Source organism: Podarcis raffonei, chromosome 9, assembly GCF_027172205.1.
Source record: "Podarcis raffonei isolate rPodRaf1 chromosome 9, rPodRaf1.pri, whole genome shotgun sequence".
NCBI classification, from domain to species: domain Eukaryota; kingdom Metazoa; phylum Chordata; class Lepidosauria; order Squamata; family Lacertidae; genus Podarcis; species Podarcis raffonei.
Genome location: NC_070610.1, coordinates 25,885,255 through 25,900,228, shown reverse-complemented (window position 1 = coordinate 25,900,228; position 14,974 = coordinate 25,885,255). Strand labels below are relative to the sequence as shown.

The following is a 14,974-nucleotide window of genomic DNA, read 5'->3' as shown; positions in this document are numbered from 1 at the left end:
ATTTAAATAATTACTAGTTACCAAAGCATTTTATTTAAAAGTTCTTGTAATGATTGCATAAGTGACCTTTCATGCTGTGTTGAATATGGATTCTGAATATGCAGCTGAACTAGCAGCACATTTTCTTTCTAGTTTCAGTTAGTATTTCATATTGCATGAATGAAGAAATTATGTTACACATATTGAGGAGAGAGCAAATATAAATTCCAGGAAAGTGAGACAGATCATAGTTCTACAAACTAGTTGATTTTATATCTGTACATAAATTGTTGTTAACATTCCGTTCAGATTTGGTAGGACAAAATATTTAGCAAATGATTATTTGAAACCTTATTTATGTAATCGCTATTGACACCACATCTCAAGTATGCACTTTGAAACTACATGAGAACTAATGTATCGTGTGTGTATGTTGGGAATAATTATTTTTTTAAAGAAGTAATCAGATTGTTTATCACTATCTGAACCAAATCTATTGTATTTTTGTGGATAGCGATCACAAAGATTTGAGTTTTTAAATTAATATTATTTTATACTACTGCTAAGGAGCAACAAGCATTGAAAAGTATGATCTCCGTACCAATATGTGGACTCCTGTAGCAAACATGAATGGAAGAAGACTACAATTTGGAGTAGCAGTATTAGACGATAAGTTGTATGTTGTTGGTGGTAGAGATGGACTGAAAACACTGAATACAGTGGAGTGTTACAACCCAAAAACAAAAACTTGGAGTGTGATGCCACCTATGTCCACTCACCGACATGGTCTGGGTATGTATCTTTTTTTATATCTAAAAGCAAGATATGTGGCGTGATCAGCTCATTTCAATGAAATGCTTCCTTGAAATTGCTACCGTATTTTTTGCCCTATAGGACGCACTTTTCCCCTTCCAAAAATGAAGGGGAAATGTGTGTGTGTCCTATGGGGCGAATGCAGGCTTTCGCTGAAACCTGGAGAGCGAGAGGGGTCGGTGTGCACCAACCCCTCTCGCTCTCCAGGCTTCAGGAAGCTATCCGCAAGCCTTGGGAGCTCCGCGGCAGTTCGCGTCGGGCTCCCAAGGCTTGCAGATAGCAGCCTCCAAACCTGACCTGGTTTGGAGGCTGGCGGTGGGGAAAGCAGTGCTTCTCCCCACCGCCAGCCCCACAAGCTCGGGGGACAGCGGGGAGGTGGAGCGCACCTTCCCACTGTTCCCCGACCTGGTTTGCAGGCTGGCGGTGGGAGCTGCCTGCATCCCGAAGCCTGGGGCACACTGAGCAACGCCCCCCGGGCTTCAGGCAGCTCTCCGCAACCCTTGGGAGCCCGGCGCGACTTCCCGCCGGGCTCCCTAGGCTTGCGGATAGCAGCCTGTTCTGGGGGCTGGGGTCGGGGGAAGCTTGGGCTTCCCCTGCCCCAGCCCTGCGCCTGGGGGGGGAATATTATTTTCCCCCGAAAAATTAGGTGCGCCCTATGGGCCGAAAAATACGGTACTTGGGCTTCTTTGGTACATTCGATATCAGTAGTAGGCAATTTGTAATAGACAAAAATCAGAAACAAACTTTAAAGGTTTTAATTTAATTCTCATCTCCAGCATTATGCTTTCTTATGTGTCATGCTTGGGAAGTAAAAGTATGGTCACTATGTTGCATGTAGGTACGTGTAGTTATCTCAGACACTTTTTATATGGCATATACCCCATGTTGAGATTGACTTTCCTTTGAAGAGTGGGAGAAAGTCACTGGACCTTCTTTTGACAGAAAGAAGACTGGAAACATTATAGCAGTCAAAACTTAATGGTGCCAAAACCAAGAGACAATCTTCACCCCACCCCTTTTTCCATTTCAGTAATTTTGAGTGAGGGACCGAAGAGTTTTCATATTCTTAATTGGCAGTTGCAGGATAGGGATATTATAGAAATATTGTGATATGTCTGCTTGTCAAGGCTCAAGTGTTTCTCTGTTCCTGTACATCAGCGGCTTTTGAACTTTGGGGCGAAATTATCAGGATTCTTAAATGAGGTGATCAATGAACAGTAGGCAGGCTTTCCTGAGAGGCAGTTTATCCATCCCCATAAACATTGCAGCCTCGGTTCCTTTGGCAGAAAATTAATGAATTAATTACTAAAGGAATGAATGAATGATCCTTTGAAAATATGTTGTAATGTAGTGGAGATATGGATGGACAAGATGTTGAATGTATTGTAGGATGCCTTTCAGTAGTTTGGCCAGGGTTCCATCTGAGTCTCAAAATACTCTGTAGAAGCCCTAGTTCCGATTTCCTCATCAGAAAAATAGATGAGGAAAGCATTTTTGATGATGTGACCGTTTGAAACCACTGCGGTATGTCATAAACAATTGGGCCATTTCACATTCTGAAATAATAGTGTCTTCTTAACTCAAAGGGGTGGCAGTACTGGAAGGTCCTATGTATGCTGTAGGAGGACATGATGGCTGGAGCTATCTGAATACCGTCGAAAGATGGGATCCACAGGCACGCCAGTGGAACTTTGTGGCTAGTATGTCAACCCCAAGGAGCACAGTGGGTGTAGCAGTATTAAGTGGAAAGTAAGTAGGACTAAAGAGAGAAATAAGGGCAAATATTCCATAACATTTTACTCAAAACTCATATATAAAGGAAATTTAGTAACACTGGAATGATGTCATCTACCAGAAGTTCAGCGTGTCTGGCTTTTGAATGATGCTGTGTATGCATGTTTTTGTCCTATCCACTTCTTGTTAAAATATTCATTGTGTATCAGGAAAAATCCAGTGCTCATTAAATACTTACTGTTAATTTCCTCTTGGATGTTTAATAGTTTCAGGACTGCAGGCAGGACTTCTTTTGTCCTAGAAATGGTTCCAGTAATTTGACTTAGTCAAATCTAGCAATGTATTTTTAATAACAAATTGATAATGCTGTATAAAATCCTGAAAACTCAAACGGTAACTTAAGCAATTGTCTTTAGCAGTAAGAAGGCTGAAGAGAAACTGACAATTTTGTCCATTTTAGGGAAGAAAATAAACAAGCTCTTGTTTTTTCTGAGAAATATTATTCCTTCCTTGAAGTATTGGAATAGCTCTCATTGTGGGAAACCCTCTTACTGTGTTGTTTTTTATAATGCACTTTTTCCTAAATTATATGCTACCTTTTTTTGATATTTTCAAAAAAATTTGCATCGTTATTTAGAAATAGAAAAGGACCACACAAGTAATGGGATGAGAAATGTAACATATATAAAACTTTCAAATCTATTGTATAAATGAGCCCATAAATGTGGCTAGAATTACATTATTACTTTCAACATCAAAGGACAAGCTGCACCACCTACTGAGGTGGAAATGAACTGAGACAAAGCTGTTGTTTAAAACTACTACTTTGTTACCGAGAAATTGTAGGTAGGTTTTAAGAGAAGCATCAGAAAATGGGTGAGACTTACTCTTTCAGAAATAGGATCCCAAGAGAGTTGTCTTCGAAGCAAAGGCAGCAGCAGATTTCGTTGTCCCTGAGGAAGATTTTAAAGTGTTAGACTTAATGCTATTTTTATTCTGCAGTAAGCCATCTAATTCAATCCCTACTTGAATATTTTGTGTGTGTGTGTTCAGAAAGTATTTCAACCATGTATTTGTATGCTTACAGGTTATACGCAGTTGGTGGTCGAGATGGAAGTTCTTGTCTCAAATCTGTAGAATGCTTTGATCCTCATACTAACAAGTGGACACTCTGTGCTCAGATGTCAAAACGAAGAGGTGGCGTTGGGGTAACCACCTGGAATGGGTTTCTCTATGCTATTGGAGGCCATGATGCACCAGCTTCTAACTTGACATCCAGGCTGTCTGACTGTGTGGAAAGGTATTAACGCAATAAAGTGTTGCTATGAAGATACTTAAGGTTCTCGCTGTCCCATTTTCCTCATTTACAGCATCCTAAAATTATCTGCATTTAACACTTGAGCATGTAGTGCAGGAGGATGTAGAAAAGGGGGTAAAAAGTAAAAGATACAGGTTATGTAGAAGCAATTGATTTGGAGTTTTTCTGCAACGGTAGCACTTTTTATAGAACAGTTGCAAGAGACACCATTCAGAGAGATTTGGCATGGGCCAGGGTTTGTGTTTCACCACAACTGGAGATTTGTTGTGTGGCTTTGGGCAAGATGCTGTTAACCAAAAGGATAGTAGTAAAAATCCACCAACTTGGGTCAGAATTTCAGAAAACAAAGACATTATTTAACCAAAACAGAAGTGCAAATTCTATGGAGGATATTAATTTTAAAAATAAAGCAGCAAAAAAGAAATTACATGAGAGATGTCAAATTCTATAAAGAATTTGTTTTCAGAAGCAGTCTGCAACAAGAGAATCTATCATACGTCTCGCCCAGCTCAGTTTAGTAAGCTAGCAATGAGCACCAGGCCTGTGCTTTCATTCCTCTGCTCTCCTGTTTGTATTCATATCTTGGTTAGCTTAAAACTACAGTTCTCCATTATGTCCAGAATGGGGAGATGTGGCTCAATGTCTGAAAACATTGTTGGACCGTGGCATTAAACCACAGTTCTTCATTTTGGAGAAAATGGGGAAATGTGGATTAAGCTGATTCAGATAAATGTGTTAAGGGGTAGGATGAACATGTTCTCAATTTGACAAATAGCTTGCCGGGAATGCACTTCCAATCAGGGTCTGTGTATGTGTAAGAACAGTGATGATAGAAAGCAAAAGATCTAGGTGAAACTGCAATGAAATCCGTCAGAAGAAGTTCTGAAATACTATACAGGGTGTGGAGTAAGAGGAAAAATTAGAATAGCATATATCATATTCTCTTGGCAGAACCTTCAGACATATGGAACTAACCCTTACGCTGCTGTTTTTAATTCAGGTATGATCCTAAAACTGACATGTGGACTGCCGTAGCTTCCATGAGCATCAGCAGAGATGCAGTGGGAGTCTGCCTTCTTGGAGACAGATTGTATGCTGTTGGGGGATATGACGGACAGACCTACCTTAACACGGTGGAGTCTTATGACCCCCAGACAAATGAGTGGACACAGGTATTGCTTAAGGTTTGGAGGGTTCATACATCAATGGTGGGTTGAATTTCTGGCATCTTTTGTTCAAGGTGCTCCCATAGCAAGTCTGGCTGGCAGAGCTCTCTGTGACCTTGGGAGGGCCACTCCAAGTCATAGTAGTCAATAGCAGGCAGTTGGCTCCATCATCTCAGTTAGTAGAATGCAACATCAGTGTTCAAATATTGCTGTTTTTAAGAGTAATCTCAGCCTCTTTTGGAAGCCTGCCTTCAGCTCAAATTCAGTCATCCCAGGTGAGTGTGTGAAACCATGTGTAAATAAGAATCACAGAACTGTAGGGCTGAAAGGAACCTTGAGGGTCATCTAGTCCAGTGTTTCCCAACCTTGGGTCTCCAGCTGTTTTTGGACTACAACTCCCATCATCCCTAGCTAGCAAGACCAGTGGTAAGGGATGATGGGAATTGTAGTCCAAAAACAGCTGGAGACCCAAGGTTGGGAAACAATGATCTAGTCCAAACCCCTGCAATGCAGGAATCTTTTGCCCAATGTGGGGCTTCAACCTATGACCCAGAGATTAAGAGTTTCATGCCCCACTGACTGAGCCATCCATCATGAACAGACTTCTGATTGTTCTGCTACTTCCTGCCCCTCCCTACATATGATTTGAGCAGCATGGCAAACATCTTCTTTTCCTGGTGCAACCAAGTCTCTGTCCTTTCCTGCAAGCTCTCTGAAAGAAAGGTGGAAGAAAAGGGAAATGCGATTATTTAAAATGGGAAGTACTGGAACTCAAGCCTACCAAAAAAACTGATTCCATATCTCAAATATTCATCATCTGTATGTGGCGAGAGATATGTGGTGAAAGCATTCTACATATATGCAGAATCGCTCGCATTTTTATCCAACTTGGGAGCACAGAGCAAACCTTACTTTCTGCCACAGGCTAGGTAGCCACTTCATATCAAGTGGCTGCCACTGGAAAGTGCAAATGAAATCTAAACTTAGAAGTTGCTCTTTTTGTTCTAGCTAAGTAATCAAGTTTTTCTCTGTAAACCCAGCAGAATAATTCTAATGTGGGGGCACCTCATGCCCAGGGGCTAAATGCAGTTGTCCAAGCCTCTCTCTGGCCACAGCTCCTCCTTGGCCATGCATCCTCCATGTTTTTGCCTCGATGGAATATGTCCTTGAACTCTGGTAATGCCTCTTGCTTGTCCGAATGAAGAACAGAGTTGCTCTGTCCATTTTTACCTCTGGAAAGAAGAGCTCTCTAACAGTAAGAGCTGTTAGTGGAGCAGACTCCCTTGGGAAGTGGTAGATTCTCTCTTTCCTTGGAGGTTTTTAAATAGAGGTTGAATGGCCATCTGCCACAGATACTTTAGTTGAGATTGTTGCATTGTAGGGGGTTGGACTAGTTGACCCCTTCCAACTCTATGATTCTGTGATCCTAACCATGGCTGGAATGTGGCCCCTGAAATCCTAGAAGGTAGTGTACCCTTGATCTGATGTATGCAAAAGGTGACATAAAAAGTATAATCTTCCTGTCCATGCTAACAGGAAACCTATGCCCTGTATTAATATCCTGCTCCATAATTTATATAATTGAGCTTTGACATTATATTTAAAAAACGATGGGGACCTCTGGCTCAAATTAAGCGCTGATTGAAAAACAGGTAGCAAGTGATTCGTTCTCTTGCTCAACATTCATATTACTGTGGCTCTAATTTTTTAAAATAAAATATTTGCGACTCTAGCAAGCGTGCTTTGTCACTGACCCTTTTCCACCTTTTTCTCACCATTACAGGTTGCACCATTGTGCCTCGGAAGAGCTGGGGCATGTGTCGTGACTGTAAAGCTCTAATTACAAAGATATCCTTCTCTTCTATAGACTCGGGGGGTGCCCCCAAGTTACTAAATTATAATCATATAAGGTACTGTGTATCTTCACAGGGCAAAGAGTTTGGTCTTAATCTATTAGCTAAAATGTTTTTTAATTCAAAACGGACCAACGTTATGCACTTTTTAAAAATGAGTAATGCAATTTATGTACATTTATTTGTAATGGAATACTCTGCAGCCATCTGGCAGGTTACATTAGAAATGCGGCAACTGAAAAATAATTGGCGCTTACAAATTTTGGTTCTTGCTCTAGGAGGCCCTGAGCTCTTTGTTGTAATAAGTCTGGGCACAGTACCATTTCCTTTCCATTTCCATATATGTTTTTGGCATGTTCAGGATGCAGGTATTGACATTGCTTTCATTCCAAATAATTTGTCTTGACTATTGGAATATTATTGTTACTATTTTTACATGGTACAAAGACAAACCAAATGCAGATGGAATCAGAGTATCAAGGGTACCTCTTGCGTGGGAAATGCTATACATTTGATGCTTGAACTCTTCTCACCACAGCCGACATTTTGCAGCCTTTGTTTTTTAACCAAAGCCTCACTTTAATTATTGTCTTAGTATGCTATGGAAGTGTTTGTTCTATAGGATACTTTCTTCAAGAGCTTTTACGCATCCACCACACTTACTGGGTTTTCTAATATTTTATGGAACTTTCTCTATTCTATAAATATTTATATATCATTTCATCTTTCTGAGCCTGATCGCAGTTTCACTGAATGGCTCTCTTCCTGAAAGAAATTCAGAAGTTGGAGTTGGGGGTGCATTCTAATGCATCATTAAAAGTGACTTTCATTTGTGGTTTCTGAAGCATTCCATGATCTGAAATTATATGTAGCTAACTTTAATTTACTTTGAAAGAGGAGTTTGCACAAATCTTAAAACACTTTTATAAGGTGAAAACTCGTGCCATTTTTAGCAAGTGTTCCTTTAGCAAAAAGTGGGCATTACCCTACAACTGGTGCATCCTTTCGGATTGCTCAGCTACTTCCAAAAAGACTGACAGTCTTTCCAAGGATCAGACTTCCGTAACTAAATTATTTAATACTGTAATAGATTTTCTTTAGTATTTGCCTTATGTTGACTTGTTACACTACTCAGAATTACTTGGGTGTTCCAAGTGCTCTATGAAACTTTTATATTTTCTTTTGTGCCTTGTTTCTTACATGTTCAAATATGTTATGTAACATTCTGTTGTACTTTATCTTGAAAAAATCTGAATATGTAAACTAAAGGATTTCTTTTTTTCTGAAAGTAAATGGAATGTATCTGACAAATAGTCTTTGCACACTTGTAATTTTTTTAATACAGTTCTGAACTTTGAAGTTCACAATTAACTATTAGTTTAAAGGGGAAGTGGCATTCTACTTCAGTGTATAAGTCCTGCCCTGTTATCATTTTACAAATGATTTTGTGATGCCTTATTCATACAAGTAATCAGTACACACACAAAAGATAAGTATCATAACCAATACCCACATTTAGCAAGGGGTGAGTGGCATGAGGTAATTAAGTGTTATGGCTGTCTTACATTAAACCTGCTTGGGGGGGGAAATGCATTGGCATAAATATACACGTATAAGGTTAGTTGTCCAAAAGCAGATGTTTGCAGAGTCCAACGTATAGATGTGGAAAAGGTTTCCCAAAACACTGCTCTAAATTATATAGGGTAATCTACATTTTCAAAACAGAAGGGTGGCACCTGTGGTGGAGTGGGTGCAAAAAAGCACACTATTGGCACTGCAGAAGCATGTCACTTGGGCTAAATTCTCCTGCGATCTATTCATGGCAGAAGGCCAAGTCTTCAAGCAGTGGTCACTACTCCTGTTACACGTTTGGGGTTGTGACTGCACCCAGGTTTTGACATCTAGATAATTTCTTATGTAGTTTTACCTTGAGCAGTCTTAGCCACCGATTTTTTTAATGCCTTGAAAACAACATTAAGGGTTCATCTACACTGGAGTTTAATGTGGATTTGATGCTGCTTTTATGTCTTCCCTCCTCCATCCCAGCAAACACATGGAATTGGCCTCATCCAAGTGGCAGCCCGTAACTTCCCTCCAGGAAATTTGGATTTTCCAGATCTACGGGTGATTCATTAAGGGAAGAAAATCTATTACAAAATTGCATGTTGATCAAATGTGGATGCACTGTGTGGCTGGGGTGCTTTAAAAAAAAAAATCAGGTACCATGTATTGCTGCACCCCCTACCTACATTTTGTTTCCATCAGCTCAAAGGAGAGTATGCAGCCTAACCATTTTTCACTAGTTGTTACTAAAGACACATTTGCAGTATTATTTTTTTTAATCAAAACAGCTCTTTTGCACAAACTGCTCTTGCACTGATAAGCTGCATTAAAAATAAAATTTGCCCTTGCTGGTACAGGAAGCAGGAAAGGAAAAGGCAGTTTTCATAGAAGCAACTCCACATCCTTCCCTGGCCTGGAGCAACACACACATTTATTTATTATTGCTCTTTTGTGCAAATCTGTTAGTATTTCAAAAATAAAATAAGTTCAAAAGGTGTGCATGCATAGGTAAACAAATACCCGTGTGCATGCCAAAATGGACCTCCGGTTTCAAAATTTTATGGTGGGTTGGATACTGATTGAAGGGAGTAGACAGCAACACTTAGCATTAATACATGCAAATTTTAAACAGGTATACACTCACTCACCTTGCTTCTGTCCCTTTAAATACCAACAGTTTATTTTGCACCCTTTCTAAACCCACATTAGTGGCTTGAAATGCAGTAAGGTGGTCTCTATTCACATGTTTATGTTACTTTACACCAGGGAGGGAGCAGGGATGTCTTCACTCCCTATGTGTACTGCCTGTTTGGTTTCCTTGTCCCTGCAGCCCCCACCACACACTCCTCCCCATGAAGCTGTCATGCAATGGCTGTCTCAAATATACACTTCTCAGCTTAACCGCAGAGTGTGGCTTACGTTTCTAAAGCAGATAGAAGCTGGTTTGAGGGAAAACACTAGGACAGACATTCATTGTGGCTAACGTCACGAGTACTCATCTTCCAACCCCAGTTGTAGGAATGCACTGGAACCAGAGTAAATAGGTGTTATTGGCCCAAGACACTTTCAGAAAGCAAGTTACTATAGTTACCCTGTTAAGTAAGACCCTCTTGCAGATTGTACTAGATGAGTACCTTCCAACTCTACAATTCTATGATTCTAACCCAGTTAAGCCTCACCAACACTAATTGAGGAAATTGTTGAAGCTTCTGTTTCACCCCTACTGACCTACTGAACCACAAACCTACTTTTCCTAGAATCCTACTTTTCCTAGAATCATCCTTTGGCTGTCCTACAAGGCATTAGAACGGGTCAGCAACCTAAGGCCCATGGTCCGGAAGCGGCCTGCGGAGGTCGTTTGACCGGCCCACAAACCGCTCCCAAACCAAGCTGCGCTAAACCAGCACGGTGTGGGGACTTGCTTCTGTGGTGCCAAAAATCGCATCTGCGGACGCACAGACGCCGAAAATTGCAGGTGCGCATGTGCAGATGCCGAAAATCTCATGCACGATCCTGGCCCACGGAGGGATTTCCGTGGGACCGATCTGGCCCAGGCAAGATAAACCTTGCTGACCCCTTTGCATTGCTGGTTCAGTGGTAGAATTCTCGCCTGCCAAACGGTTTCTCACTACTTCACTCTCAGCACTATAGACAGGTTCCGCAGTGTCTTCTCAGCTAGGGTTGTCGCATTCCCAAAAGTGAAAATCCAGACAACATAGCTGAGCTTTTTTGTGTGTGTGTGTGTGTGTGTGCTCCCCCCCCGCAACCCCCCCCCCACATTTTCAGGCTTTTCTGGATTTTTTAAAGCTTTTTTAAAAATAAAATAAATCACCCTACTCGCCATACATTCAGATTTTCCTGGACATTTTGCCAATTCAGCGAAAATCTGCCCGGGTGCCATTTTCAAGTCCAATTCCCAGATGTGTATGGGAAAACCAGGACGTATGGCAGCCCTAAAGGGAAAGGGACCCCTGACCATTAGGTCCAGTTGTGACTGACTCTGGGGTTGCGGCGCTCATCTTGCTTTATTGGCCGAGGGAGCCGGCATACAGCTTCCAGGTCATGTGGCCAGCATGACTAAGCCGCTTCTGGCGAACCAGAGCAGCGCACGGAAACGCCGTTTACCTTCCTGTCGGAGCAGTACCTATTTATCTACTTGCACTTTGACGTGCTTTTCAACTGCTAGGTTGGCAGGAGCAGGGACTCAGCAATGGGAGCTTATCCCGTTGCGGGGATTCGAACCTCCGACCTTCTGATTGGCAACTCCTAGGCTCTGTGGTTTTAACCCACAGCACTACCCGCATCCCATGGCAGCCCTACCTCAGCCTAAATCAAGCGATTCAGCTGCCATAGCAAGCGTTCTACCATGAAACCACTCTGCCTTCCTCTCAGGTCTTTTCGATCTTTCTCTTCTGGATGTCCACCAAGCACCAACCAACACGGACTGACTGACTGACTAGCAGCATCCAGCCATATATTTGCTTTTTCAGGCCAGTGCAGCCAATCACATAGTATAACCAAGAATTCTAGACCTGCAACTACCAATCAGAATGTGCACATGTTCTATCCTTTTGCATACTGAGAGTTCTACCTCCAACCGCTCCTCAGTTGTCAGTTAACATCCACCATGGCAGTTAAAGCAACTTTCACCTGACTGGACAGAAAACCTCACTGAACATTAAAACACAACAGAATGCATTGCACAATGCCCATTAAAGCACAATTTAAACAGACAGGATTCCTTCACAACTACACACACTTTCCTAAATGCAATTGGGGATTTAGGCAAGAGTACCATGAAATACTTGTTTTTAAGTGGCTCTTCAAATGGAAGGGAAATAATCTCAAATACATGGGGATTCCCCCTCACTAGTAACTTCTGTGACATGGTTAATAGAACATGGTTATTATGGTGTTTTCGTAAACCATTTTGAAACTGCTGAAGGGCATATAAATCTTAAATAAAAGTGGATGTTTTTAAAATGATACTGATACTGTGGCACATGCTGATTCTTAGGGGGAATGTTCAGGAACTTAAAATGAATATATAACTTGACTAATGTATATAATTCATGGGATTCCAATTCATATTCTCCGATCAATTTTTAAAAATAGAATATATTTTTAAAAAAATTAATGCAGGTGCCTTTCAGGCAGATCACACACAGTCTAAGCCAAATTTCAGGGAGAAAGAATGAGGTTATCTGATGTATGTCATCACAAATAATGTGTCTTAAAACACACGATTTACTGTAAGTGGAGGAGGGAGACCATCCTAATCTGTATTAGGTTTACTGAAAGGACTATACACTGGCATCCACGTTTAGAAAGAAGTCAGATATTTTATCTCCTATAATACAGATTGCAAGAAATATGTAGAAACAAGTGGTGGTTAATCAAAAAGATACTAGGCTTTCTCCAATAATTTACATTTCTCGATGTAGCATAATCTGAGTGAAAAATGGGGGAGGGTATTTATTTGGAGTTGAAATCACTGTGAAAGGAAAAGTACATGGATAAAAACTACAATATGGAGCAAGCCATTCCAACCAAATACTAAATATTACCGTATTTTTCGCTCTATAAGACGCACTTTTCCCCTCCTAAAAAAGTAAGGGGAAATGTGTGTGCGTTTTATGGAGCGAATGCAGGCTGCACAGTGATCCCACTTGCTCTCCTGGCTTCAGGGATAGCCACACAAAGCCTCTTGAGCACAGCGGGAGCGCTCCTGCCTCTTCACTCAAGAGGCTCTGCATTGCTTTCTTGTTTCTTGTTTTCCTCCTCTAAAAACTAGGTGCATCTTAGGGTCGGGTGCATCTTATAGAGCGAAAAATACGGTATTTAATTTATGAATTGCTTCCTATGAAGCATGCTGAAGCGATTTCACAGGACAGTATAAGCATATGTTAAAACAACTGCACCTATAACAACAATTTCAAATCCAACACAGATACCAGCTGGCATATCTGTCTGTATGGTGCCCATCCAGTTTGAACACTGTAATTCAGTCTAGCCAGTTTGGGACAATGAAGGTTTCTGCATGAACCTGAGCACTGGATTTGCAGCAATACGAGGAAGTGTTTTGTAAGGAGGAGTTTTGGGTGGGAATCCAAACTGGTCCCAGCCCCCACAACCTTTATAGTGGGTGCAGTGTCCTTTGTGACTGCCCCCCTAAACAAAGCTCTCCAAGGTGCAACTTGGGGGTTATAATACTGCTGAATTCTGCATGCCATCCACTGGGACAGCTCAGTCAGTAGAACATGAGGCTCTTAACCTCAGGGTCGTGGGTTCAAGCCCAACACTGGACAAAGAAATTCCTGCATTGCAAGGAGTTGGAATAGATGACCCTTGTGGTACCTTCCAACTCTACAATTCTATGATTCTATGCTCCTCTCTTGGGCCAACCTGCACAAGGCATGGACCTACATCACAGAGTTGTTGGACTACATCAACCGTCAGTACTACCACAAGACTACATTGCAGGGTTGTGGTAAGGTGGTTTCTTGCAGCTGGAATACCAGGCAGTGCCAGATTTACGTATAAGCTAACAAGCAATAGCTTAGGGCCCCACTCCCCCCCCAAAAAAATTCACTATAGTGGTACCTTGAGTTACAAACTTCTCAGGTTACAAACGCTTCAGGTTACAAACTCTGCTAACCTCGAGTTGAGAACTTTGCCCCAGGATGAGAATAGAAATTGTGTGCTGGCAGCCCAGCGGCAGCAAGAGGCCCCATTAGCGAAAGCACGCCTCTGGTTAAGAACAGTTTCCGGTTACAGTGGTACCTCAGGTTAAGAACTTAATTTGTTCTGGAGGTCCGTTCTTAACCTGAAGCACCACTTTAGCTAATGGGGCCTCCCTGGCGCACGATTTCAGTTCTCATCCTGAAGCAAAGTTCTTAACCCGAGGTAATATTTCTTGGTTACAGGAGTGTGTAACCTGAAGCGTATGTAACCTGAAGTGTATGTAACCCAAGGTACCACTGTATTAATAAACTTCTTAATTGTATTTCAGTTCAACAATTACTTGGATAAAATACATATTTTGTTATGTTCAAATGGCTTTAGATACCTATTAGGTCCATAAATTACCATATAGCATGTATTCAACAAAAAAAGCAACAATTTGTTGTTGCCAAATGACAGCTGGACATATAAAGGGCCCCATTCCGTCAGTAGTGTAGGGCCTCATCAAACCTAAATCCGGCCCTGCTGCTAGGAATACCAACTTGGCCCCGCGATTGAGGGTGCAATGCAGCGTGCATGGCCTGGGGGTACAGAAATTTGTGGATGTCCAGCCCCTTAATGGGGAATTTTGTGGGTACTCAGGCACCCCAGGGAGTGGGCACCTAGGCGACTGCTTGCACCGGAATTCGGGTGGGCAGGGCTGCACTCCAGAGGTGGGAGGGATCCTGAGGGTCATCCATCCAACCCCCTGCAATGGAGGAATCTCAACACGGGGTCCCCACCCATTATTATATATACCGCCCTATACCCGGTATATATTACCATTAAAAGTTATTATATACCATTAAATGGTATATAATACCATTAAAAGAACCTTTTAATGAGGGTGAAAGAGGAGAGCGCAAAATATGGTCTGAAGCTCAACATCAAGAAAATGAAGATCATGGCCACTGGGCCCATCACCTCCTGGCAAATAGAAGGGGAAGAAATGGAGGCAGTGAGAGATTTTACTTTCTTGGGCTCCATGATCACTGCAGATGGTGACAGCAGTCACGAAATTAAAAGACGCCTGCTCCTTGGGAGAAAGGCGATGGCAAACCTAGACAGTATCTTAAAAAGCAGAGACATCACCTTGCCAACAAAGGTCCGTATAGTTAAAGCTATGGCTTTCCCAGTAGTGATGTATGAAAGTGAGAGCTGGACCATAAAGAAGGCTGATTGCCGAAGAATTGATGCTTTTGAATTATGGTGCTGGAGGAGACTCTTGAGAGTCCCATGGACTGCAAGAAGATCAAACCTATCCATTCTTAAGGAAATTAGCCCTGAGTGCTCACTGGAAGGACAGATCCTGAAGCTGAGACTCC

At 41.7% G+C, this 14,974-nt stretch overlaps 1 protein-coding gene across 3 annotated transcripts in view; it reads left to right on the top strand.

Moving 5' to 3' along the window:
* Positions 1 to 8,176, top strand: part of KLHL5 (kelch like family member 5) — a 51,690-nt gene extending 43,514 nt beyond the window's left edge. For all 3 annotated transcript variants that reach the window (XM_053403826.1, XM_053403827.1, XM_053403825.1), the window contains 5 exons: positions 547 to 771; positions 2,379 to 2,541; positions 3,614 to 3,826; positions 4,845 to 5,016; positions 6,794 to 8,176. In XM_053403826.1, coding sequence (XP_053259801.1) covers positions 547 to 771; positions 2,379 to 2,541; positions 3,614 to 3,826; positions 4,845 to 5,016; positions 6,794 to 6,850 — 830 coding nt within the window. In that variant the 3' untranslated portion in view covers positions 6,851 to 8,176. The remainder of the gene's footprint in view (positions 1 to 546; positions 772 to 2,378; positions 2,542 to 3,613; positions 3,827 to 4,844; positions 5,017 to 6,793) is intronic.
* Positions 8,177 to 14,974: the final 6,798 nt, after the last annotated feature.